This window comes from Oncorhynchus gorbuscha, unplaced genomic scaffold (genome assembly GCF_021184085.1).
Source record: "Oncorhynchus gorbuscha isolate QuinsamMale2020 ecotype Even-year unplaced genomic scaffold, OgorEven_v1.0 Un_scaffold_2017, whole genome shotgun sequence".
Taxonomy (NCBI): Eukaryota; Metazoa; Chordata; class Actinopteri; order Salmoniformes; family Salmonidae; genus Oncorhynchus; species Oncorhynchus gorbuscha.
The window spans coordinates 70,134-97,591 of NW_025746632.1; the positions used below are offsets into that span (position 1 = coordinate 70,134).

The 27,458-nt window shown below is 44.7% G+C and overlaps 2 protein-coding genes across 2 annotated transcripts in view; both read right to left on the reverse strand.

Moving 5' to 3' along the window:
* Window positions 1-25,215, reverse strand: part of LOC124024826 (protein unc-80 homolog) — a 32,730-nt gene extending 7,515 nt beyond the window's left edge. The window contains exons 1-17 of the mRNA XM_046338590.1: window positions 25,103-25,215; window positions 24,423-24,678; window positions 22,598-22,693; window positions 22,472-22,481; window positions 18,765-18,879; window positions 18,467-18,637; window positions 17,841-17,933; window positions 16,703-16,942; window positions 16,132-16,332; window positions 14,650-14,773; window positions 14,308-14,433; window positions 14,081-14,204; window positions 12,350-12,556; window positions 9,752-9,930; window positions 6,498-6,663; window positions 3,445-3,636; window positions 973-1,117 (exon numbers count right to left, since the gene is read on the reverse strand). Of these exons, the coding sequence (XP_046194546.1) occupies window positions 973-1,117; window positions 3,445-3,636; window positions 6,498-6,663; window positions 9,752-9,930; window positions 12,350-12,556; window positions 14,081-14,204; window positions 14,308-14,433; window positions 14,650-14,773; window positions 16,132-16,332; window positions 16,703-16,942; window positions 17,841-17,933; window positions 18,467-18,637; window positions 18,765-18,879; window positions 22,472-22,481; window positions 22,598-22,693; window positions 24,423-24,678; window positions 25,103-25,215 (2,558 nt within the window). The remainder of the gene's footprint in view (window positions 1-972; window positions 1,118-3,444; window positions 3,637-6,497; window positions 6,664-9,751; window positions 9,931-12,349; window positions 12,557-14,080; window positions 14,205-14,307; window positions 14,434-14,649; window positions 14,774-16,131; window positions 16,333-16,702; window positions 16,943-17,840; window positions 17,934-18,466; window positions 18,638-18,764; window positions 18,880-22,471; window positions 22,482-22,597; window positions 22,694-24,422; window positions 24,679-25,102) is intronic.
* Window positions 25,216-25,223: 8 nt separating this feature from the next.
* Window positions 25,224-27,069, reverse strand: LOC124024827 (protein unc-80 homolog). The gene is made up of 6 exons (XM_046338591.1): window positions 26,936-27,069; window positions 26,190-26,373; window positions 25,943-26,037; window positions 25,745-25,834; window positions 25,509-25,610; window positions 25,224-25,277 (listed from the first exon to the last, which is right to left on the reverse strand). The coding sequence occupies exons 1-6, from the start codon at window positions 27,011-27,013 to the stop codon at window positions 25,224-25,226; spliced, it is 603 nt and encodes a 200-aa protein (XP_046194547.1). The 5' UTR covers window positions 27,014-27,069.
* Between the last annotated feature and the right edge of the window lie 389 nt (window positions 27,070-27,458).

Consider the following 27,458-nt stretch of genomic DNA (forward strand, 5'->3'; position numbering starts at 1 on the left):
CCCTTCTCGGATGGGTCTCCTATAGCACGGTAGCTGGATCAACTTGTCAGGAACTTTCCATTGATCTTGGGCCCTGCTTGAATACTCTAAATACGCATCCTTCCTCCCTTACTTGAAGAAATCCTTGGCAGGAAGGGTGTGTTTTTAAAGTATTCAAACAAAATCAAATCAAATGTTATTTGTGACATGCGCCGAATACAAGTGTAGACCTTACAGTGAAATGCTTATTTACAAGCCCTTAACCAACAATGCAGTTTTAAGAAAAATCACTTTTAAAAAGTACGGAATAAAAGTAACAAATAATTCAAAATAACAATAGCGAGACTATATAGAGGGGGTACCGGTACAGAGTCAATGTGCGGGGGCACCGGTTAGTCAAGGTAATTGAGGTAATATGTACATGTAGAGTTATTAAAGTGACTATACATAGATAATAACACAGACAATCTCTCTGCTAAAACTACTATGACTTGTAGCATTCCTCACTTCCTGTCTGTTCATCCAGCATGCTGTTCTCCAGAAAAGGGTACATAAATAAACAGAAATAAACAGCTTGAAACAACACAAATAGTATGACTATGATTGTGGCTTCTGAAGTGACGGTGTTTTACATGTACTGAACGTGGTGATGTGTGGACAGTCATAGTACAACCTAGTGTGGATGTGTGTGTGTGTAGGGGTAGGGTTTTGTGTGTAGGGTTGTGTGTGTGTAGCGGTGTGTGTGCGTGTGTGTGTGTATGTGTAGGGGTAGGGTTTTGTGTGTTTAGGGGTGTGTGTGTGCGTAGGGGGGTGTGTGTGTGTGTAGGGGTGTGTGTGTGTGTGTGTGTGTGTGTGTGTGTGTGTGTGTGTGTGTGTGTGTGTGTGTGTGTGTGTGTGTGTGTGTGTGTGTGTGTGTGTGTGTGTGTGTGTGTGTGTGTGTGTGTGTGTGTGTGTGTGTGTGTGTGTGTAGGGGTGTATGTGTGTGTGTGTTACCTGTGGCTGGGCAGCATGGTGCTGCGGGTGCTGGGTTCAGGCTGGGCGCTGCCCGTGGCGTGACTAGAGAAGCGTCGCTGGGTGATGAGCCTGGGCAGGAAGACCTCATGTTCACTCACCACACTGGGAATACTGATAGAGTCATCTAGAGGAGAGAGAGGAGGGGAGGGAGAGACAGAGAGAGAGGTAGGGGAGGAGGTAGGGACAGAGAGAGAAGTAGGGACAGAAAGCGAGAGGTAGGGGAGGGAGAGACGGAGAGAGGTAGGGGAGGAGGTAGGGACAGAGAGAGAGGTAGGGACAGAAAGCGAGAAGTAGGGGAGGGAGAGACGGAGAGAGGTAGGGGAGTAGGTAGGGACAGAGAGAGAGGGAGGAAAGGAGGTTGGGACAGAGAGAGGGAGGAAAGGAGGTAGAGATAGTGAGAGAGGGAGGAAAGGAGGTAGAGATAGTGAGAGAGGGAAGAAAGGAGGTAGAGATAGTGAGAGAGGGAGAGGAAAGGAGGTCAGGACAGAGAGAGAAGGAGAGGAAAGGAGGTAGGGACAGAGAGAGAGAGGGAGAGGAAAGGAGGTCAGGACAGAGAGAGAGGGAGGAAAGGAGGTCAGGAAAGAGAGAGAGGAAGGGGAGGAGGTAGGGACAGAGAGAGAGGGAGGAAAGGAGGTAGGGACAGAGAGAGAGGGAGGAAAGGAGGTCAGGACAGAGAGAGAAGGAGAGGAAAGGAGGTAGGGACAGAGAGAGAGAGGGAGAGGAAAGGAGGTCAGGACAGAGAGAGAGGGAGGAAAGGAGGTCAGGAAAGAGAGAGAGGAAGGGGAGGAGGTAGGGACAGAGAGAGAGGGAGGAAAGGAGGTAGGGACAGAGAGAGAGGGAGGAAAGGAGGTAGGGACAGAGAGAGGGAGGAAAGGAGGTCAGGACAGAGAGAGAGGGAGGAGAAAGGAGGTAAGGACAGAGAGAGAGGCAGGAAAGGAGGTAAGGACAGAGAGAGAGGGAGGAAAGGAGGTAAGGACAGAGAGAGAGGGAGGAAAGGAGGTCAGGACAGATAGAGGGAGAGAAAAACAGACAATATGAAAGCGGAGATACAATTCATTCAAGGCCCAGTGCAGTCAAAAACATGACTTTTCTTTGTTTTATATACACCGAACTAAAATATAAACGCAACATGTAAAGTGTTGGTCCCATGTTTCATGTATATGAAATAAAAGATCCCAGTAATGTTCCATACGCAAAAAAAGCTTATTTCTCTTGTTTACATCCCTGTTAGTGAACATTTCTCCTTTGCCAAAATAATCCATCCACCTGACATGTGTGGCATATCAAGAAGCTGATTAAACAGCATGGTCATTACACAAGTGCACCTTGTGCTGGAGACCACTCTAAAATGTGCGGTTTTGTCACACAACACAATGCCACAGATGTCTCAAGTTTTGAGGGTGGGGGCTGGGATGCAGACTGCAGGAATGTCCACCAGAGCTGTTGCCAGATAATTGAATGTTAATTTCTCTACCATAAGCATGACTAGTGATAGTAGTAGGAGTGGTATCTGACTCAGTGATAGAGTGATAGTGGTAGTGATAGTAGTAGGAGTGGTATCTGACTCAGTGATAGTAGTAGGAGGGGTGTCTGACTCAGTGATAGTAGTGGGAGTAGTGTCTGACTCAGTGATAGTAGTAGGAGTGGTGTCTGACTTAGTGATAGTAGTAGGAGTGGTGTCTGACTCAGTGATAGTAATAGAAGTGGTGTCTGACTCAGTGATAGTAGTAGGAGTAGTGTCTGACTCAGTGATATTAGTAGGAGTGGTGTCTGACTCAGTGATAGTAGTAGGAGTGGTGTCTGACTCAGTGATAGTAGTAGGAGTGGTGTCTGACTCAGTGATAGTAGTAGGAGTGGTGTCTGACTCAGTGATAATAGTAGGAGTGGTGTCTGACTCAGTGATAGTAGTAGGAGGGGTGTCTGACTCAGTGATAGTAGTAGGTGGGGTGTCTGACTCAGTGATAGAGTGATAGTGGTAGTGATAGTAGTAGGTAGGAGGGGTATCTGACTCAGTGATAGTAGTAGGAGGGGTGTCTGACTCAGTGATAGTAGTAGGTGGGGTGTCTGACTCAGTGATAGAGTGATAGTGGTAGTGATAGTAGTAGGTAGGAGGGGTATCTGACTCAGTGATAGTAGTAGGAGTGGTGTCTGACTCAGTGATAGTAGTAGGAGGGGTGTCTGACTCAGTGATAGTAGTAGGTGGGGTGTCTGACTCAGTGATAGAGTGATAGTGGTAGTGATAGTAGTAGGTAGGAGGGGTATCTGACTCAGTGATAGTAGTAGGAGTGGTGTCTGACTCAGTGATAGAGTGGTAGTGGTAGTGATAGTAGTAGGTAGGAGGGTTATCTGACTCAGTGATAGAGTGATAGTGGTAGTGATAGTAGTAGGAGGGGTGTCTGACTCAGTGATAGAGTGATAATGGTAGTGATAGTAGTAGGAGGGGTGTCTGACTCTCTTCCTGCTCCTGTTCGTCATCCTCGTCGGTGCGGCTTAGCGTGTCCTGAGAGGGCTGGCGTGACGGCTGACTCTCCTGCTCCCACACCGTGCCCGTGCCCGTGTTGGACCGGGACATGGTGGCCAGCGACAGGCGGTAGGCAGAGGTGGACGTGCCCACTGTGCTGATGGACGTCTTGCCCTGGTACGCTGTGGGCAGGAGGGGGCATGAACAGACATCTCTTATCATTATCTGTCATTTAATAACGAAAGGTTAACATGGCATTTGGTAGAGTGCTAATGGGTAGTGCACTAATGGGTAGTGCACTAATGGGTAGTGCACTAATGGGTAGTGTACTAATGGGTAGTGCACTAACATGTATTGTACTAACGTGTATTGTACTAACGTGCAGAGTACTAACGTGCAGAGTACTAACGGGTAGTGCACTAATGGGTAGTGTACTAATGGGTAGTGTACTAATGGGTAGTGAAATAATGGGTAGTGCACTAATGGGTAGTGCACTAACGTGTATTGTACTAACGTGCAGAGTACTAACGGGTAGTGCACTAATGGGTAGTGTGCTAATGGGTAGTGTACTAATGGGTAGTGTGCTAATGGGTAGTGCTAATAGGTAGTGTATTAATGGGTAGTAACTAATGGGTAGTGTACTAATGGGTAGCGTACTAATAGGTAGTGTATTAATGGGTAGTGACTAATGGGTAGTAACTAATGGGTAGTGTACTAATGGGTAGTGTACTAATGGGTAGTGTACTAATGGGTAGTGTACTAATGGGTAGTAACTAATGGGTAGTGTACTAATGGGTAGCGTACTAATAGGTAGTGAACTAATGGGTAGTGTACTAATGGGTAGTGTACTAATGGGTAGTGTACTAATGGGTAGTGTACTAATGGGTAGTGTACTAATGGGTAGTGTACTAATGGGTAGTAACTAATGGGTAGTAACTAATGAGTAGTGTACTAATGGGTAGTAACTAATGAGTAGTGTACTAATGAGTAGTAACTAATGGGTAGTGTACTAATGGGTAGTGTACTAATGAGTAGTAACTAATGGGTAGTGTACTAATGGGTAGTAACTAATGAGTAGTGTACTAATGGGTAGTGTACTAATGGGTAGTGTACTAATGTGTAGTGTACTAATGGGTAGTGTACTAATGGGTAGTGAACTAATGGGTAGTAACTAATGAGTAGTGTACTAATGGGTAGTGTACTAATGGGTAGTGTACTAATGGGTAGTGTACTAATGGGTAGTGTACTAATGGGTAGTGTACCAATGGGTAGTGTACTAATGGGTAGTAACTAATTGTGTACTAATGGGTAGACCACTAATGGGTAGTGTACTAATGGGTAGTGTACTAATGGGTAGTGTACCAATACTAATGGGTTGTGAGTACCACTAATGGGTAGTGTACTAATGGGTAGTGTACTAATGGGTAGTAACTAATGGGTAGTGTACTAATGGGTAGTGTACTAATGGGTAGTGTACTAATGGGTAGTGTACTAATGGGTAGTGTACCAATGGGTAGTGCACTAACGGGTTGTGTACTAATGGGTAGACCACTAATGGGTAGTGTACTAATGGGTAGTGTACTAATGGGTAGTGTACTAATGAGTAGTAACTAATGGGTAGTGTACTAATGGGTAGTGTACTAATGGGTAGTGTACTAATGAGTAGTAACTAATGGGTAGTGTACTAATGGGTAGTGTACTAATGGGTAGTGTACTAATGGGTAGTGTACTAATGGGTAGTGTACTAATGGGTAGTGTACTAATGGGTAGTAACTAATGGGTAGTAACTAATGGGTAGTAACTAATGGGTAGTAACTAATGAGTAGTAACTAATGGGTAGTAACTAATGGGTAGTGTACTAATGGGTAGTGTACTAATGGGTAGTGTACTAATGGGTAGACCACTAATGGGTAGTGTACTAATGGGTAGTGTACTAATGGGTAGTGTACTAATGGGTAGTGTCATAATGGGTAGTAACTAATGGGTAGTGTACTACTGGGTAGTAACTAATGGGTAGTGTACTAATGGGTAGTGCACTAATGGGTAGTGCACTAATGGGTAGTACTAATGGGTAGTGTACTAATGGGTAGTGTAGTAACTAATGGGTAGTGTACTAATGGGTAGTAACTAATGGGTAGTAACTAATGGGTAGTAACTAATGGGTAGTAACTAATGGGTAGTGTACTAATGGGTAGTGTACTAATGGGTAGTAACTAATGGGTAGTAACTAATGGGTAGTGTACTAATGGGTAGTGTACTAATGGGTAGTAACTAATGGGTAGTAACTAATGGGTAGTAACTAATGGGTAGTAACTAATGGGTAGTAACTAATGGGTAGTAACTAATGGGTAGTAACTAATGGGTAGTGTACTAATGGGTAGTAACTAATGGGTAGTGTACTAATGGGTAGTGTACTAATGGGTAGTGTCACTAATGGGTAGTGAACTAATGGGTAGTGTACTAATGGGTAGCGTACTAATGAGTAGTGTACTAATGGGTAGACCACTAATGGGTAGTGTACTAATGGGTAGTGTACTAATGGGTAGTGTCATAATGGGTAGTAACTAATGGGTACTACTGGGTAGTAACTAATGGGTAGTGTACTAATGGGTAATGGGTAGCACTAATGTACGTACTAATGGGTAGTGTACTAATGGGTAGTGTACTAATGGGTAGTAACTAAATGGGTAGTGTACTAATGGGTAGTGTACTAATGGGTAGTGTATTAATGGGTAGTGCACTAATGGGTAGTGCACTAATGGGTAGTGTACTAATGGGTAGTGTACTAATGGGTAGTGCACTAATGGGTAGTGTACTAATGGGTAGCGTACTAATGAGTAGTGTACTAATGGGTAGTGTACTAATGGGTAGTCCGCTAATGGGTAGTGTACTAATGGGTAGTAACTAATGGGTAGTAACTAATGGGTAGTGTACTAACGGGTAGTGCACTAACGGGTTGTAAACTAATGGGTAGTGCACTAAAAAGTAGTATACTAACAGCGACTCTACTAATAACTAGTATACTAATCAGTGGGTTACCAACCAGAGCCACTGTGCACAGCCTCCTTGAGGATCTTCAGTTCGTTGTTGAACTCTGCGAACAGGGAGCTCTTGCAGAGGGGGCGGGGGATGAAGCGACGCTCCAGCTGGTCAGCGATGTGGTGGCGGGCCGTGATCTCCTCCTGGGAGTCAGCTGGCTGGGTCAGAAGCTGGGAGGGATTAAAGAGGAAGGGGATGAAGGGAACGGGAGAAGAAGAGAGCACGAAAAGAGAGAGAGCAAGAGAGAGAGACAAGGCAAGAAGGGCATTCTATGCCATCAAAAGAAACATAAATTTCAACATACCAATTAGGATCTGGCTAAAAATACTTGAATCAGTTATAGAACCCATTGCCCTTTATGGCTGTGAGGTCTGGTGTCTGCTCACCAACCAAGAATTCACAAAATGGGACAAATACCAAATTGAGACTCTGCATGCAGAATTCTGCAAAAAAATCCTCTGTGTACAACGTAGAACACCAAATAATGTATGCAGAGCAGAATTAGGCCGATACCCACTAATTATCAAAATCCAGAAAAGAGCCATTAAATTCTACAACCACCTAAAAGGAAGCGATTCACAAACCTTCCATAACAAAGCCATCACCTACAGAGAGATGAACCTGGAGAAGAGTCCCCTAAGCAAGCTGGTCCTGGGGCTCTGTTCACAAACACAAACACACCCTACAGAGCCCCAGGACAACAGCACAATTAGACCCAACCAAATCATGAGAAAACAAAAAGATAATTACTTAACACATTGGAAAGAATTAACAAAAAACAGAGCAAACTAGAATGCTATTTGGCCCTACACAGAGAGTACACAGTGGCAGAATACCTGACCACTGTGACTGACCCAAAATTAAGGAAAGCTTTGACTATGTACAGACTCAGTGAGCATAGACTTGCTATTGAGAAAGGCCGCCGTAGGCAGACATGGCTCTCAAGAGAAGACAGGCTATGTGCTCACTGCCCACAAAATGAGGTGGAAACTGAGCTGCACTTCCTAACCTCCTGCCCAATGTATGACCATATTAGAGATACATATTTCCCCCAGATCACACAGATCCACAAAGAATTCGAAAACAAATCCAATTTTGAAAAAGTCCCATATCTACTGGGTGAAATTCCACAGTGTGCCATCACAGCAGCAAGATTTGTGACCTGTTGCCACGAGAAAAGGGCAACCAGTGAAGAACAAACACCATTGTAAATAAAACCCATATTTATGCTTATATATTTTATATTGTGTCCTTTAACTATTTGTACATTGCATATATATATATATATATATATATATATATATATATATATATATATATATATATATATATATATATATATATATATATATATATATATATATATATATATATAATATGACATTTGTAATGTCTTTACTGTTTTGAAACTTCTGTATGTGTAATGTTTACTGTTCATTTTTGTTGTTTTTCACCTTATATATTCACTTTGTATGTTGTCTACCTCACTTGCTTTGGCAATGTTAACACATGTTTCCCATGCCAATAAAGCCCCTTGAATTGAATTGAAATTGAGAGAGCGGGAGGGAGAGAGAGAGACAGAGAGAGATGAATAAAGGATTTTGTGATTCTAGACCTAGAAAAAGCATAGAGGAAGAGGTATATAGAGGGGAACACTGGAGGGTTGTAGGATACACACATTGCAGGGTACAGTATAATACTATACCGGGTAGTAGAATGGAGGGTACAGTATAATACTATACAGGGTAGTAGAATGGAGGGTACAGTATAATACTATACAGAATGGAGGATACAGTATAATACTATACAGAATGGAGGGTACAGTATAATACTATACAGGGTAGTAGAATGGAGGGTACAGTATAATACTATACAGGGTATGGAGGGTACAGTATAATACTATACAGGGTAGTAGAATGGAGGGTACAGTATAATACTATACAGGGTAGTAGAATGGAGGGTACAGTATAATACTAAACAGAATGGAGGGTACAGTATAATACTATACAGAATGGAGGGTACAGTATAATACTATACAGAATGGAGGATACAGTATAATACTATACAGGGTAGTAGAATGGAGGGTACAGTATAATACTATACAGGGTAGTAGAATGGAGGGTACAGTATAATACTATACAGAATGGAGGATACAGTATAATACTATACAGAATGGAGGATACAGTATAATACTATACAGAATGGAGGGTACAGTATAATACTATACAGGGTAGTAGAATGGAGGGTACAGTATAATACTATACAGAATGGAGGATACAGTATAATACTATACAGAATGGAGGGTACAGTATAATACTACACAGGGTAGTAGAATGGAGGGTACAGTATAATACTATACAGAATGGAGGATACAGTATAATACTATACAGAATGGAGGGTACAGTATAATACTACACAGGGTAGTAGAATGGAGGGTACAGTATAATACTATACAGGGTAGTAGAATGGAGGGTACAGTATAATACTATACAGAATGGAGGGTACAGTATAATACTATACAGAATGGAGGGTACAGTATAATACTATACAGGGTAGTAGAATGGAGGGTACAGTATAATACTATACAGGGTATGGAGGGTACAGTATAATACTATACAGGGTAGTAGAATGGAGGGTACAGTATAATACTATACAGGGTAGTAGAATGGAGGGTACAGTATAATACTATACAGGGTAGTAGAATGGAGGGTACAGTATAATACTATACAGGGTAGTAGAATGGAGGGTACAGTATAATACTAAACAGAATGGAGGGTACAGTATAATACTATACAGAATGGAGGGTACAGTATAATACTATACAGAATGGAGGGTACAGTATAATACTAAACAGAATGGAGGATACAGTATAATACTATACAGAATGGAGGGTACAGTATAATACTATACAGAATGGAGGGTACAGTATAATACTATACAGAATGGAGGATACAGTATAATACTATACAGGGTAGTAGAATGGAGGGTATAGTATAATACTATACAGAATGGAGGATACAGTATAATACTATACAGGGTAGTAGAATGGAGGGTACAGTATAATACTATACAGAATGGAGGATACAGTATAATACTATACAGAATGGAGGGTACAGTATAACACTATACAGGGTAGTAGAATGGAGGGTACAGTATAATACTATACAGAATGGAGGGTACAGTATAATACTACACAGGGTAGTAGAATGGAGGGTACAGTATAATACTACACAGTGCTCCAGGGCTCCTACCTTGCACTGGATAAAAGGGACGCAGCAGGACGAAGATGGGAATCCGAGTACGCACTATGAAATCTATGAAGTCCCAGAAGGCCAGGCCTCCCACCTTCCTCAGAGACATCTCCTTGGCCTGCAGGCTGAGGCGATACCACTGGTTCCCCAGCTGCCGCTCAAAACAAACCAACACCACCTTTAGAGCTGGGGGAGAAGGTGGGAGGAGGGGAGAGAGGAGAGGAGGGGGTAGAGAGAGTGGGGAGAGAGGGTGGGAGGGGGAGGGGTAGAGAGAGTGGGGAGAGAGGGTGGGGAGAGAGGGTGGGAGGGGAGAGAGAGTGGGGAGAGAGGGTGGGAGGGGAGATCGAGAGGGAATAGAGGAGAGGAGTGAGGGGAGGGGGAGAGAGAGGGGGAGGGGTAGAGAGGGGGAGATCGAGAGGGAAGAGAGGAGAGGAGTGAGGGGAGGGGGAGAGAGAGAAAGACAGAGAAAGTGAGGAGTCAGAAAGAGATGGTATTCAGTATTCAGACCCCTTGACGTTTTCCACATTTTGATACGTTACAGCCATATTCTAAAATGGATTAAATAATTATTTTCCCAGCAATCTATAAACAATACAAGAAAGCGAATGAAAAAACTGAAATACCTTATTTACACAAGAATTCAGACCCTTTGCTATGAGACTCGAAATTGAGCTCAGGTGCATCCTGTTTCTATTGATCATCCTTGAGATGTTTCTACAACTTGATTGGAGTCCACCTGTGGTAAATTCAATTGATTGGACATGATTTGGAAAGGCACACACCTGTCTATATAAGGTTTCACAGTTGACAGTGCACGTCAGAGCGAAAACCAAGCCATGAGGTCAAAGGAATTGTCCGTAGAGCTCCGAGACAAGATTGTGTCGAGACACAGATCTGGGGAAGGATACCAAAAAGTTTATGCAGCATTGAAGGTCCCCAATAACACAGTGTCCTCCATTATTCTTAAATGGAAGAAGTTTGGAACCACCAAGACTCTTCCTGGTGCTGGCCGCTCCGGCCAAACTGAGCAATTGGGAGAAAAGGGCCTTGGTCAGAGAAGTGACCAAGAACCTGATGATCACTCTGACAGAGCTCCAGAGTTCCTCTGTGGAGATGGGAGAGCCTTCCATAAGAACAACCATCTCTGCAGCACTCCACCAATCAGGCCTTTAAGGAAGAGTGGCCAGACGAAAGCCACTCCTCAGTAAACGGAACATGACATCCCGCTTGGAGTTTTCTAAGGCACCTAAGACTAAGACTAAAAAGGCACCTAAGACTATACCTCAGACTATGAGAAACATGATTCTCTGTTCTGATGAAACCAAGATTGAACTCTTTGGCCTGAATGCCAAGGGTCAGGTCTGGAGAAAACCTGGCACCATCCCTATGGTGATGCCTGGAGGTATCAGCATCATGCTGTGGGGATGCTTTTCAGTGGCAGGGATTGGGAGACTAGTCAGGATCGAGGCAAAGATGAATGGAGCAAAGTACAGAGAGATCCTTGATGAAAACCTGCTCCAGAGCTCAGGACCTCAGACCGTGGGAAGGTTCAAATTCCAACATGAAAACGCCCCTAAGCACACAGAGAAGACAAATGAATTTCCTTGAGTGGCCCAGCCAGAGCCTGGACTTGAACCCGATCGTACATCTTTGGAGAGGCCTGAAAATAGCTGTACAACAACATTCCTCATCCAACCTGACAGAGCTTAAGAGGATCTGCAGAGAAGGCTGGGAGAAACTCCCCAAATACAGGTGTTATTGACATATATATTAATTGAACCTTTATTTAACTAGGCAAGTCAGTTAAGAACCAATTCTTATTTACAATGTCGGCCTACCACGGGCAAACACAGACGACACTGGGCAAATTGTGTGGTACCCTGTGGGTGTGCCAAGTTTGTAGCGTCATACCCAAGAAGACCTGAAGGTGTAATCACTGCCAAAGGTGCTTCAACAAAGTACTGAGTAGAGGGTCTGAATACTTATGTAAATGTGATATTTCCGTTGTTATTTTTAATACATTTGCAAAATTGTCTAAACTTATTTTTGCTTTGTCATTATGTGTTATTGTGTGTAGATTGATGAGGAAAAAAACAATTTGATAAATTTTAGAATAAGACTGTAATGTAACAAAATGTGGAAACATTTAAGGGGTCTGAATTCTTTCAGAAGGCACTGTACACATGAGGGTGATTGAAAGATGAGGTCGACATTCCAGTCCTGTTGGTGGTGGTAATGCCCCTTAAAGTTGGTTGCCAACCGCCATATGAATTCCAACGAAGAAGACTGAAGGAGGAGAGATTACTAGAAACTAACTCAGTTGACCCTTTTATCTGTGGATAAATGTTAATATCCCAGGACAAATTAGCTAGCAACAGCAAGCTAGCTAGCTAAATTGACATGAATGTTGAATGCTTTTCGACCTGTCCCCAAATTAATATAGTTGGTTCAAAGTTTGTTTTGATATTTCAACCTGCGAGTCCTGATCATGTCTGATGTGGCTGGACAAAATCAACACAGGCGCACGATGGTAGACACACACGCTCACCCGGTCTAGTCAACATGTGAGTCTACATTTAAATAGTGCAAGTCTGCATAACCCTACCCAGGTATGCAGCCTGACTGGTGGACTCGGCCAGGCCCTCTCTCCTCAGGTCCTTGCCCTGGTCCCCCGGGGTGGAGCAGTGGGCGGGGGACGTGTCCAGCATGAAGTTTTTGGTCCGGGACGTGCTGATGATGCGCGGGGGGAGGAGGATGTTGATGACCGTCTGCAGGAGCAGAGAGACCTCAGGCTGCTCCAGGTGTGGGGAGTCTGGATAGGGTGGAACACACACACAGACAAACACACACAAAGACACACACACACACACACACACACACACACACACACACACACACACACACACACACACACACACACACACACACACACACACACACACACACACACACACACACACACACACACACACACACACACACACACACACACACACACACACACACACAGGTTGCATTCAAGGCTGACTACTGCAGTTGTGCAACACATATCAACTAATCGTTAGGTGCCAGGTCATCGTTGGCGCAGGTGAGCATCAGATTGTTATATACAGAGCTTTCAGAAAGTATTCCACATGTTGTGACGTTACAGCCTTATTCTAAAATGGATTCAATTGAACAAAATCAGCAATCTACACACATGGGGTATTATGTCATTATGGGGTATTATGTCATTATGGGGTATTATGTCATTATGGGGTATTATGTCATTATGGGGTATTATGTCATTATGAGGTAGTATGCAGGGTATTATGTCATTAGAGAGAAGTATTATGCTATTATGGGGTATTATGTCATTATGGGGTAGTATGTCATTATGAGGTATTATGTCATTATGGGGTATTATGTCATTATGGGGTATTATGTCATTATGGGGTATTATGTCATTATGAGGTATTATGCCATTATGGGTATTATGTCATTATGGGGTATTATGTCATTATGGGGTATTATGCTATTATGGGGTATTATGTCATTATGGGGTATTATGTCATTATGAGGTATTATGTCATTATGGGGTATTATGTCATTATTATGGGGTATTATGTCATTATGGGGTATTATATTATCTCATTCATTATGCCATTATGGGTATTATGTCATTATGGGGTATTATGCTATTATGGTATTATGTCATTATGTCATTATGGGGTATTATGTCATTATGGGGTATTATGTCATTATGGGGTATTATGTCATTATGAGGGTCATTATGGGGTATTATGTCATTTATGTCATTATGGGTAGTAGTCATTATGGTAGTATGCCATTATGAGGTAGTATGTCATTATGGGGTATTATGTCATTATGGGGTATTATGTCATTATGAGGTATTATGTCATTATGGGGTAGTATGTCATTATGAGGTATTATGTCATTATGGGGTATTATGTCATTATGGGGTATTATGTCATTATGAGGTAGTAGTCATTATGGGGTAGTATGTCATTATGGGGTATTATGTCATTATGGGGTATTATGTCATTATGGGGTATTATGTCATTATGGGGTATTATGTGTAGATTGATGAGGGAAAAAACAATTGAATAAAACGTAGAATAAGGCTGTAAAGTCAAAGGGTCTGAATACTTTCTGAAGGCACTGTGTGATGCAGGTAGCTGATATTTTAACACATATCCAGGCGCTGTGAGTTCTAGCAGGTGACTGCAAGGTGACATTCAAGTCTGCCTGAAACACAGCCATTATTTCAGATGCACGTATGCATACATACACCCACAGATTGGTGGCATTAGACCTCTTAACCCTGGGCTCTGACCTTTGCTCCCTGAACCCACTGTCAGCACGAATGGAATCAACAGGTTGAGCAGCATGCCCTCTCGCCTCTCCTGATTGGTGAAGGGGGAGATCACATGGCTCAGGGGGAAGTCATCCTTCAAAGCCTGTCAATCAGGGAAGAGAACAAGATACATTTTTCATTATGACACACACACACACACACACCACACACACACACAGGTTAGTTCTTGGGCTGGGTAGTGTCACCTGTATCTGCAGAGCCACCAGGCGGACCACTGCTGTGCTGAAGGGTAGAGGTGGGGACAGATACGGGCTCAGGTGGAGCAGGGGCAGCCCATCAGCCACACTGGAGGGGCCTACTACCCCCATCACCTGAGAAACACACACAGATAGAGAAACACACACACGCAAACAAGCAACATCATAGTTAAGTCACAGCACAGCATTTGAGGTGTGTGTGTGTGTGAGTATTTGTGTGTGTGTGTGTGTGTGTGTGTGTGTGTGTGTGTGTGTGTGTGTGTGTGTGTGTGTGTGTGTGTGTGTGTGTGTGTGTGTGTGTGTGTGTGTGTGTGTGTGAGCACTCCTCACCAGGTTGACACAGACATTGATGAGGGAGCGGAGGTGAGGGAGGAAGGAGATGATTGGCTGACGCTGGAGAGTCAGACAGATACCTTCAATCAGACTACTGGCCGCCTCCCACTCCACCTGTCTCCTGTAGGACACACACGCACACGCAATCAGTATAAACACACACACACACAGGCTCACTTGAGCACACACACAAACAATAAGTATAAACACACTCACGCACAGACAAGCTCTCTCACACACACACACACAAACACACACACTATCAGTATAAATACACACGCACGCACACAGGCTTGCTCACACACACACACACACACACACACACACACACACACACACACACACACACACACACACACACACACACACACACACACACACACACACACACACACACACACACACACACACACACACACACACACACACACACACACACACACACACACACACATTAATTTACTAATCACGCTAATCAACATACACAGCAGAGGAGACTGATGGGAGGAGCTATAGAAGAACAGAGTCAAACATTTGGTTTACATATCTTTGATACGGTTCCAGCCATTACAATGAGCCCTACCTCCTATAGCTCCTCCAACCAGCCTCCACTGATACACACATCCACTTTAAACACCAACACACTTAACAAAATATCACACTATAATTTCGCACCTCATATTGACCATCACTACTCAGCAGAGTTATCAATAACCAGGTCCTGGTTCTGATGACTCTCTGTGTGGGCCTAAAGCAGCTCGTATTGACAGATGACATTGCAGAGCTCACAGACACACACATAAGCAGAGCCAAACTCAGCAGTCATGAGACTTTACAAACTACAACACCCACAATCAAACTGTGAGCAGTCAGCAGCGGTGACAATTAAACCCACGGAAGCAGAAGTGCATTACTCTGGCTAGTTCAGCCAGCTCGGCTAGGAACAGAGTGGACTACAGCTTTGGTCCTTCACTCCACTGTAACACCACAGTACGGGACTTCACTCCACTGTAACAACACAGTACGGTACTTCACTCCACTGTAACACCACAGTACGGTACTTCACTCCACTGTAACACCACAGTACGGGACATCACTCCACTGTAACACCACAGTACGGTACTTCACTCCACCTTAACACCACAGTACGGTACTTCACTTCACTGTAACACCACAGTACAGTACTTCACTCTACTGTAACACCACAGTACAGTACTTCACTCCACTGTAACACCACAGTATGGTACTTCACTCCACTGTAACACCACAGTACGGTACTTCACTCTACTGTAACGCCACAGTACGGTACTTCACTCCACTGTAACACCACAGTATGGTACTTCACTCCACTGTAACACCACAGTACGGTACTTCACTCCACTGTAACACCACAGTACGACACGGTTGTGAAGGAGCAAGGGTTAAAGGGCGAGCAGCGCGGCAACAGACCTGGAGCACAGAGCCTGTGGGCGAGCGCACCTGAGCGTAGGCATCTTGTGGATCTTGTTGAACATGCGGTCAAGCCGCTTCAGGATGAGGATGAGGGCGGGCCGCACGGCCTCGGACGACCAATCGGTGATGGGCAGCATCCCAGTGACGTAGCGCCGCAGGCCTCGGCTCTCCATGGTCAGGCTGTCGTAGGGGGCCAGCTTGAGGAGGGAGTGAGCGATCTCTGCCAATCTGGGGGAAAACACATAACCACACACACAAACACAGAAAATGATCAGACACAAAAACACACATGCAATCATATAGACATGCACAACCGCATGCACAGTCAGGGAATTACATACACACACACATCGCACTCATCCACACACAAGGCATACAGATTATACACACAAAATTGCACACAAACAATTCTAAACGTTTCTGCAAATCCGGTCCCTGTATGCGTCCATACCATAGCTGAGTGAATAGTGATGTCATACCCGGTTAAAGTGTGTCTCATTCGTGGCCACTTTCACCCATGTGGGTGCTGCACATTGGGCATTGAATGAGGATAGTTTCCACCTGGTTGAAACACTATGCACTAAATTCAACCCTTCACCTCATGTGGGATTTGATGTCCAGCAGCTCTAAGGCGGTGACACGGGGTTCCCCGGCCACGTTCTGCAGGATCTTGAGGCGCGGGCCGCAGTGCTTGTAGAACTCAGTGCAGATGTTCAGGAGGGACTCCCGGGGCCGGCGAAACTCCTCACGGGCGATACGCTCGTCCAGCTCCTCGCGAGGCATCCCCTGGCCCTCCTCCAACAGGTGAAGGTTGTCCCTGATGCCGGACACAAGGCGACTGACATTGACACCAAGCAACACGAGTACACGACACAAACAAGCATCCATGAAACATGACCCTCTGTACCAACTGTGGTGTAAACACATGGGACATCTTCTATTGTCTTTGGGGGTATTTTCTTCTGTTGTGATGATGACCTGTACATAGGTTTCTTTTGGATATCACTACTGCAACAGCATCCAGGGACAACAAACAACACTATATGTATGTCTTACAGTTATGAAGAGAATTAGGAAAAGTAACAAAACAGTATGTTAGTAACAGCCAAGTGGACAGTTTCTTTAAGAGACTAAAATGAAAGGCCTCCCAGGTGGCGCAGTGGTTAAGGGCGCTCTACTGCAGCGCCAGCTGTGCCATCAGAGTCCCTGGGTTCGTGCCCAGGCTCTGTCGTAACCGGCCTAGCGTCGTCCGGGTTAGGGGGGCTTTGTCGGTAGGGATGTCCTTGTCTCATCGCGCACCAGCGACTCCTGTGGCGGGCCGGGTGCAGTGAGCGCTAGCCAAGGTTGCCAGGTACACTGTGTTTCCTCCGGCACATTGGTGCGGCTGGCTTCCAGATTGGATGCGCGCTGTGTTAAGAAGCAGTACGGCTGGTTGGGTTGTGTATCGGAGGACGCATGACTTTCAACCTTCTCACGAGCCCGTACGGGAGTTGTAGCGATGAGACAAGATAGTAGCTACTACAACAATTGGATACCACGAAATTGGGCAGAAAAAGGGGTAAAAAAATTAATAAAAATAAAAAATAAATTAAGAGACTAAAATTGAACATGAAATAAATCAATACTATGTCCAAAAGAACACCCTTTTCCCTATATAGTGCACTACAGCCCTATGGCTCTGGCATTAGGGGTGCCATTTTGGACACAATCCGGCAGGTGTAAAGGCTACTCCACACCTGGTGTTGGGCCCTCCAGACATGGCGTGGTTGGCAGTCGTTGCACCTTTGTGTCCCTGGTCACAGCGACTCAACTGGGGGGCAGTCATAGGCCTGAGAGGGGATAGGAGGGGTGGGAATGGGAGGGAGGGGTGGGGATAGGAGGGGTGGGGATGGGAGGGAGGGGTGGGGATAGGAGGGGTGGGGATGGGAGGGAGGGGTGGGGATAGGAGGGGGTGGGGATGGGAGGGAGGGGTGGGGATAGGAGGGGTGGGGATGGGAGGGAGGGGTGGGGATAGGAGGGGTGGGGATGGGAGGGAGGGGAGGGGATAGGAGGGGTGGGGATGGGAGGGAGGGGTGGGGAGGGCCTGCAGGGAGGTAGGAGGGGTGGGGATGGGAGGGAGGGGAGGGAGGAAGATAGCAGAGAAAAAGGACAAATGTCACATTCAATTAGGGCTTGGAACATACATTTAGAAAGACATGATGGGCCATATCTGATTAACAGATGCATTAACAGCGTGTGTGTGTGTGTGTGTGTGTGTGTGTGTGTGTGTGTGTGTGTGTGTGTGTGTGTGTGTGTGTGTGTGTGTGTGTGTGTGTGTGTGTGTGTGTGTGTGTGTGTGTGTGTGTGTGTGTGTGTGTCTGACCGTGTGAGGGTCTCTGAGCTATAGAGCAGGGCCTGCAGGGAGGTGGCCAGGGCGGCGATGGCGGCGATCTCGTCCCGCGCTGCCGAGGCTGACTCCATGGTCATGGTGTTGCTCTTCAGCTTCTGGAGAAAACACGGCACCAGGGCCTCCAGCACCATCAGCATCTGTAGGCTGATACCGTGCACACACGCAACGCATAAACACAAACACGCACGGATAGGAGAGGACGTTGGCATTTAGTAAGACAACTGTACAATGTTGATATGCTGGGTTGGCGGTGAGTGATGTGAAACCACACCTCCTGAAAGACTCTGGGGCGTAGGCCACCACCGTCACACACAGCTTGATGGACTCACTGATGGAGAAGGCCAGGTCCTCACTACCATAGCAGAAGTCTGAAACAGAGGGAACCACTGGAATTCATGCTGTAGCACTTTCAGGAGCTTAAAATATACTACAGGAAGAACATGACTATTATCAGTCAAGTTCTATTGTTTAATATAACTAGAAGAATCCTGCAATGAGAAACTCCAGGCCTTAGTAAGAGTCTATTAACTAGAAGAATCCTGCAATGAGAAACTCCAGGCCTTAGTAAGAGTCTATTAACTAGAAGAATCCTGCAATGAGAAACTCCAGGCCTTAGTAAGAGTCTATTAACTAGAAGAATCCTGCAATGAGAAACTCCAGGCCTTAGTAAGAGTCTATTAACCTTAGTAAGAGTCTATTAACTAGAAGAATCCTGCAATGAGAAACTCCAGGCCTTAGTAAGAGTCTATTAACTAGGAGAATCCTGCAATGAGAAACTCCAGGCCTTAGTAAGAGTCTATTAACTAGGAGAATCCTGCAATGAGAAACTCCAGGCCTTAGTAAGAGTCTATTAACTAGGAGAATCCTGCAATGAGAAACTCCAGGTCTTAGTAAGAGTCTAGGAGAATTAACTAAGAGTCTATTAACTAGAAGAATCCTGCAATGAGCAGGCCTTAGTGAGAAACTCCCAGGCCTTAGTAAGAGTCTATTAACTAGAAGAATCCTGCAATGAGAAACTCCAGGCCTTAGTAAGAGTCTATTAACTAGAAGAATCCTGCAATGAGAAACTCCAGGCCTTAGTAAGAGTCTATTAACTAGAAGAATCCTGCAATGAGAAACTCCAGGCCTTAGTAAGAGTCTATTAACTAGAAGAATCCTGCAATGAGAAACTCCAGGCCTTAGTAAGAGTCTATTAACTAGAAGAATCCTGCAATGAGAAACTCCAGGCCTTAGTAAGAGTCTATTAACTAGAAGAATCCTGCAATGAGAAACTCCAGGCCTTAGTAAGAGTCTATTAACTAGAAGAATCCCAATGAGAAACTCCAGGCCTTAGTGAGTCTATTAACTAGAAGAATCCTGCAATGAGCCAGGCCTTAGTAAGAGTCTATTAACTAGAAGAATCCTGCAATGAGAAACTCCAGGCCTTAGTAAGAGTCTAATAACTAGAAGAATCCTGACAATGAGAAACTCCAGGTCTTAGTAAGAGTCTATTAACTAGGAGAATCCTGACAATGAGAAACTCCAGGCCTTAGTAAGAGTCTATTAACTAGGAGAATCCTGCAATGAGAAACTCCAGGCCTTAGTAAGAGTCTATTAACTAGAAGAATCCTGCAATGAGAAACTCCAGGCCTTAGTAAGAGACAATGAGAAACTAGGTCTTAGTAAGAATAACCTGCAATGAGAAACTCCAGGCCTTAGTAAGAGTCTATTAACTAGAAGAATCCTGCAATGAGAAACTCCAGGCCTTAGTAAGAGTCTAGGAGAATCCTGCAATAACTAGGAGAATCCTGCAATGAGAAACTCCAGGCCTTAGTAAGAGTCTATTAACTAGAAGAATCCTGGAGAATCCTGACAATGAACAATGAGAAACTCCAGGCCTTAGTAAGAGTCTATTAACTAGAAGAATCCTGCAATGAGAAATCCTGACTATTAACTAGGAGAAATGCAATAGAGTAAGAGTCTATTAACTAGGAGAATCCTGCAATGAGAAACTCCAGGTCTTAGTAAGAGTCTATTAACTAGGAGAATCCTAAGAGTCTATTAACTAGAAGAATCCTGCAATGAGAAACTCCAGGCCTTAGTAAGAGTCTATTAACTAGGATAATCCTGACAATGAGAAACTCCAGGTCTTAGTAAGAGTCTATTAACTAGGATAATCCTGAACTGATGAGAAACTCCAGGCCTTAGTAAGAGTCTATTAACTAGGAGAATCCTGAAACAGGCCTTAGTAAGAGAAACTCCAGGCCTTAGTAAGAGTCTATTAACTATCCTGCAATGAGAAATCCTGTCTATTAACTAGGAGAATCCTGCAATGAGAAACTCCAGGCCTTAGTAAGAGTCTATTAACTAGAGAACAATGAGAAACTCCAGGATAATCTATTAACTAGGAGAACAATGACAAACTCCAGGCCTTAGTAAGAGTCTATTAACTAGGAGAATCCTGCAATGAGAAACTCCAGGCCTTATGAGAAACTCCAGGCCTTAGTAAGAGTCTATTAACTAGGAGAATCCCTGACAATAAGAGTCTAAACTCCCAGGCCTTAGTAAGAGTCTATTAACTAGGAGAATCCTGATGAGAAATCCAGGCCTTAGTGACAATGACAAACTCCAGGCCTTAGTAAGAGTCTATAGTAAGAGTCTATGACTAACTAGGAGAATCCTGACAATGACAAACTCCAGGCCTTAGTAAGAGTCTATTAACTAGGAGAATCCTGACAATGAGAAACTAGCCTTAGTAAGAGTCTATTAACTAGGAGAATCCTGACAATGAGAAACTCCAGGCCTTAGTAAGAGTCTAACTTAACTAGGAGAAACTCCAGGCCTTAGTAAGAGTCTATTAACTAGGAGAATGAGAAACTCCAGGCCTTAGTAAGAGTCTATTAACTAGGAGAATCCTGACAATGATAAGACAAAGAAACCAGGCCTTAGTAAGAGTCTATTAACTAGGAGAATCCTGACAATGAGAAACTCCAGGCCAGAGGTCTTAGAGAAACTCCAGGTCTTAGTAAGAGTCTATTAACTAGGAGAATCCTGACAATGACAAACTCCAGGCCTTGGTAAGAGTCTATTAACTAGGAGAATCCTGACAATGAGAAACTCCAGGCCTTGGTAAGAGTCTATTAACTAGGAGAATCCTGACAATGAGAAACTCCAGGCCTTAGTAAGAGTCTATTAACTAGGAGAATCCTGACAATGAGAAACTCCAGGCCTTAGTAAGAGTCTATTAACTAGGAGAATCCTGACAAGGAGAAACTCCAGAATCTGACTGTCTTAGTAAGAGTCTATTAACTAGGAGAATCCTGACAATGAAAAACTCCAGGTCTTAGTAAGAGTCTATTAACTAGGAGAATCCTGACAATGAGAAACTCCAGGCCTCAGTAAGAGTCTATTAACTAGGAGAATCCTGACAATGAGAAACTCCAGGCCTTAGTAAGAGTCTATTAACTAGGAGAATCCTGACAATGAGAAACTCCAGGTCTTAGTAAGAGTCTATTAACTATTTATTTATTTTTCTCCTGAACAGCTCACGCTGTCATTAAAACAACTCCTCTCTTTAAACAATGGGAATCCACGCCAGCAAAACAATGTGGGCTAGTCAAAGGTAGAACAGTATAGAGAAAATGGTCCTCTGTAGCTCAGTTGGGACAGCATGGTGCTTGCAGCGCTAGGACGGTGGGTTCGAATCCTGGAACCATCTGTACGTACAATGTAAGCATGACCGTAAGTAGTTTTGGACAGAAGCGTCTGATAAATGGCATACAGGATATTGAACAGGGTGCCATGTCAGACACAACCTCTCGTGATATAATAGTCCCAGTGATGGGACCCAGGGGGTTGAGGTGGTGGTGTTACCCAGGGATCGGAGGGTTTTTCAGCCTTGACCAGCTCCAGGGCATCCAGGGTATCACGCGTCTCCCCTCCAGAGAGACCAGCAGGTCAAACAGGCACTGAGCAGACACCCCTTAGACAGGCCTGTACTGGTGCACGTCTGGGAGGAGACAGTCACATGGTTAAACAACACACACAGATGCAGATACGCTCATAAGGGGAGACCTAGTCAGTTGCACAGTTGAATCAGAGAGGTGCTTATGCAAACACACTTACTGTGAACTCCAGCAGTGGGGCCACACTGGCAAACAGCTGGAGGATGAAGGGTTTACGGTGCAGGATGTAGAACTGTCTGACGCAGAACTCTATCCCCTGTCTCAGCAGGCGGGTTACTCTCATAGTCAGCATAGGACTACAACACATTACAGTGGGTTACTGTCATAGTCAGCATAGGACTACAACACATTACAGTGGGTTACTGTCAGTCAGCATAGGACTACAACACATTACAGTGGGTTACTGTCAGTCAGCATAGGACTACAACACATTACAGTGGGTTACTGTCATAGTCAGCATAGGACTACAACACATTACAGTGGGTTACTGTCATAGTCAGCATAGGACTACAACACATTACAGTGGGTTACTGTCATAGTCAGCATAGGACTACAACACATTACAGTGTCAGTCAGTTACTACAGTGGGGTTACTCTCATAGTCAGCATAGGACTACAACACATTACAGTGGGTTACTCTCATAGTCAGCATAGGACTACAACACATTACAGTGGGTTACTACAACACATTACAGTGGGTTATAGTCAGCATAGGACTACAACACATTACAGTGGGTTACTCTCATAGTTAGGACTACAACACATTACAGTGGGTTACTCTAGTCAGCATAGGACTACAACACATTACAGTGGGTTACTCATAGTCAGCATAGGACTACAACACATTACAGTGGGTTACTCTCATAGTCAGCATAGGGACATTACAACACATAGGACTACAACACATTACAGTGGGTTACTGTCATAGTCAGCATAGGACTACAACACATTACAGTGGGTTACTGTCATAGTCAGCATAGGACTACAACACATTACAGTGGGTTACTGTCATACAGGACTACAACACATTACAGTCAGGAGTAATCATATGAGCTTGTAAGGATGCATTGTCATACTGCAACACCATGTTTAGGCCCAATTCAGAATGCATTGTGGGATTTGGTCTGTAATCTCTGTGGCCTCCTAGAGCTGTGGGTTGAAGCAGCATCTTGGCACCAACATGTATGTATTTGTATTTTAAATACTTATTTACTGTGTATTTAAGGATTTTCAAATAATGTGGCCGAATCAACGACTTAATTTTAAAGTATTCAAATAATTATGAAGCCCCGGTGAATTCCATTGTCATCATATTGACCATGCGTTGCTAGTGGCTATAAACGTCTGCTCCCAAGCTTCAACTCAACTCTAACCTGACCCAGCCCAGCCTGTGTTTCTGTAAGTCAGCACTATATTATGCAGTGAGACTCACAGAAAGGGAAAGGGGATGCCTAGTCAGTTGCACAACTGAATGGATTCAACCAATGTGTGTTCTGCATTTGACGCAACCCCTCTGAACCAGAGATGTGCGGGGGCTGCCCTAATCGCGTCATCGGCGCCTGGGAAGCAGTTGTTGTTGGGCGTTAACTGCCTTGCTCAAGAGCCGAACAGCACCATTTTCCACCTTGCTGGCTCGGGGATTCAAACCAGCGACCTTTCGGTTACTGTTCCAACGCTCTTATCCACAAGGCTACCTGCCGCCCGCCCCCCTCACAATGTGACAGATTGTGAGACACATTTGGGCAGTGGTTGGCATGGTTCCAAGGTTGCATTGATATAAGCTCAGATATGTGACTTCTTCCTGTAATGGTTGGGGTTAGGATTTAGGGAGGCTACATTTATCCTAGATCTCTAACCTTTAACCCCAGCAGGTGGATGAAGTAGCACCATGAAACTGATCTAAGATTAGTTCCACATTTTCAGCCTCTAATAGAGAACAACAACCTGCTGGACCTGTAAACTGATCCTAGAACTGTACTACCTACCTGCAACATGGTGGGGAGGAGCCACTGGTATCCACTCAGGGAGAACAGGTGGTTGAAGTGAACGGCCGTGTTGATGGCAGTAGCCGTGTACTGCCTGAGGGCGCTGTCCTCGGGGTGCAGCAGCAGGGCACCGTTGAACACGTTCAGGAAGAGCATGATCTCGTCCCCACGGGTACTCACTGGGCATGCCCAGAAACATCTCTTCCAGTAGTTTGATCCACAGGACTTTGTGGAGAGTGTCCAGGCCAAAGAGCTCCTTGCCTGGGGAGAGGATAGCACAATATGGGGCTAACTCACTATGGAAGCCCCTTTGAAATGAAGACTTTCATGCTTCCCAAGTGTTGGTAGACTTTTTGTTTTGTGATCTGTGTTGTCTGGTTCGAAGATGCACCACAGATATACAATGTAGCACAGTACTTTACTCTATTACATCTTCTTTTTTAAATGCAACTAATCTCAGGGTTGGGGTCAATTCCTTTCCAATTCCAGTCAATTCAGAAAGTAAACAAAATTCCAATTCCAAGTTGTCCTCATTGAAAAGCATTGAAGAGAATTGGAATTTCGGTGAACTTCCTGAACTGACCGGAATTAAATGGTATTGACCCCAACTCTGATCATCTCTTTATTGTCTTGTTTGTTCACTCAGGTACCATTCCAGATGGGGTCCACTCCAGTCTTACCCTGTGGCTCGCTGAAGAGAGAACTCCCCGTCGATGGCCGTGGGGGAAGGAGGGCAGGCGGAGCAGGTCTTCTTGGAGCATGGACACATGGGACTGTTGTGGACGGCCGGCATGTTCTGGGTCAGGAGATGAGGAATAGAACACGGCCCACCTCCTCCAGTTTACGGGAAAACACCTAGGAGAGAGAGGGGAGGGGAGGAAGGTATAGGAAGGGGACACACTGAGTATGCACAAGAGGCTGAGACAGGCACCAGTAAAGATATGGACAGAAGGTCACACTTCTCAAACGTTTAAAGCCACAGTTGGGATATTTTTAGTCATTTATACTGTGTGTCCTCTTTGGTGATGTGCACAAATTGCAGAGCGTGGCTTTAACTGCGAGATTTAAACCTGAAACATAACCGACCTGTTTCTGAATGAGTTCCTGTCCTTTCTCTGGCAGCATGTGGACCAGGTTGAGCTGGGGAGACACAGACCTCCTGAACGGATAGATGTCCCTCACAAAGGTCTGAAGTTGAGAAAGACAGTCAGAAAGCCCATTATGTAGTCACTGATGGAGAAGACATTCTCATGGTCATTCTAGACATCTACACATAACCTCACAGTTCATAACACCGATTGGAAATGGATGGGAATTCCAACCTTGGAATAGTGAATGAGGTTCCAGCGCTTGTCCATGAGGAAGTAGTGTGCCGACCGAGACTCGGGAATGTTGAAGAACTCCAAACACTCCTGTTAGGGAAGAGAGAGGCCAACGAATTGGGGATGACTTCAGTGTATCCCTGAGAATGTTCTGTCATGATCTGTAGAATGCAGATCAACTCTATGATGAGAAGTTACCTTGAGCAAGGCATCAAACTGAGTGTCTTCATGTACAGGCAACTGGGTAGGAATGTCACACTCATTCTGTCCGTGCACTACCAGGGTCTTGGTTCCTGCAAGGACATACATGATTTACTATATTACCCACATGTAGCAGTCAACATTATAGTATAGAACACAGTCAAATGACTGGGCTCCCCATTGGCATCCAGTGACCTTTATCTGGCAGGAATGACCTTCTGGTAACCTTTAAAATGGCCTTTACCTGGCATGGATGCAGTGACCAGCAGCTTGACCTCACACTGCTCCTTCTTCATGGTCTGTTTGAGGTCCTTGAAGAAGAGCCCCTCCACGTAGCCCACCACCTCCCACAGGAAGGTCAGGGTGGCCGAGATGGCATCCATACCCCACTCACACGGAGTACGCACAAAGTACATAATCAGCCCCACCTAGGGGGAGAGAGAGACAGACAGACAGACATAAAGGTGAATAGGGGCAGACAGAGACAGGGAGGGAGAGAGAGAGAGAGAGAGAGAGAGAGAGAGAGAGAGAGAGAGAGAGAGAGAGAGAGAGAGAGAGAGGAGGAGAGAGAGAGAGAGAGAGAGAGAGAGAGAGAGAGAGAGAGAGAGAGAGAGAGAGAGAGAGAGAGAGAGGGAAAGAGGGAGAGAGAGAGAGAGAGAGAGAGACAGGGAGAGACAGGAGAGGAGAGAGAGAGAGAGAGAGAGAGAGAGGAGAGAGAGAGAGAGAGAGAGAGCAGAGAGAGAGAGAGAGAGACAGGAGAGACAGGAGAGAGAGAGAGAGAGAGAGAGAGAGAGAGAGAGAGAGACAGGGAGAGAGAGAGAGAGAGAGGAGAGAGAGAGAGAGAGAGAGAGAGAGAGAGAGAGAGAGAGAGAGAGAGAGAGAGAGAGAGAAAGAAAGTAGAGGGGGAAGAGAGAGATCTTCATTAATCTTGTCATCAGATTGATCAATACTGCTACTGTCTGATATACATTGACTGATGTCTTGTCTCACCAGGTAGTTGAAGAGGATGTGAGAGGTCTGGGCTGGAAGGTCACCGATGTTCATCAACAGCTTCCTCAGCATGTACATCAGCTCGTCCTGATACACATGGAAACATGTGTCAGTTCAAACAAAACACATTAACAACAGGAGGGGTTGTGTTCAGTGGGGGGAAAAAGCAGGTAAATTCCGGTCAACCTTCAACAACCTTAACCCAATACATGAAGAAGGTGATACAAACCGAAACGTCTGTGTACAACTTTTCCCCCTGCCTGCTGTAAAAAGCATGAAAAAAAACATGAAAAAGAAAAAGTAACTTTTAGAGTTCTGTCTCGTAATCTTTTTGTGTAAGAACCACCTGTCATTTTTTGTATTTAGGATAGAGAAAATGTTTTGAAACGTTTTGAAACAGGAAGGCAGTCCTACTAACAACAGATTTTGTCCATAACAACATAGATTGAACAACATACTGAAGAGGCAGGATTCTATTGGTCCAATCATATGAGACTGCAGAGTATTTGATGGACAACGGCTG

Bases quoted from the DNA above. Each gene is read 5' to 3' on its own strand.
- LOC124024827 (XM_046338591.1), bottom strand. From the start codon at position 27,013: ATGTACATGCTGAGGAAGCTGTTGATGAACATCGGTGACCTTCCAGCC. The intron at 26,374-26,935 runs GTGAGACAAGAC...CTCTCCCCCTAG, and splicing joins ACATCCTCTTCAACTACCTG to GTGGGGCTGATTATGTACTT. The intron at 25,835-25,942 runs GTAACTTCTCAT...CTTCCCTAACAG, and splicing joins AGTTTGATGCCTTGCTCAAG to GAGTGTTTGGAGTTCTTCAA.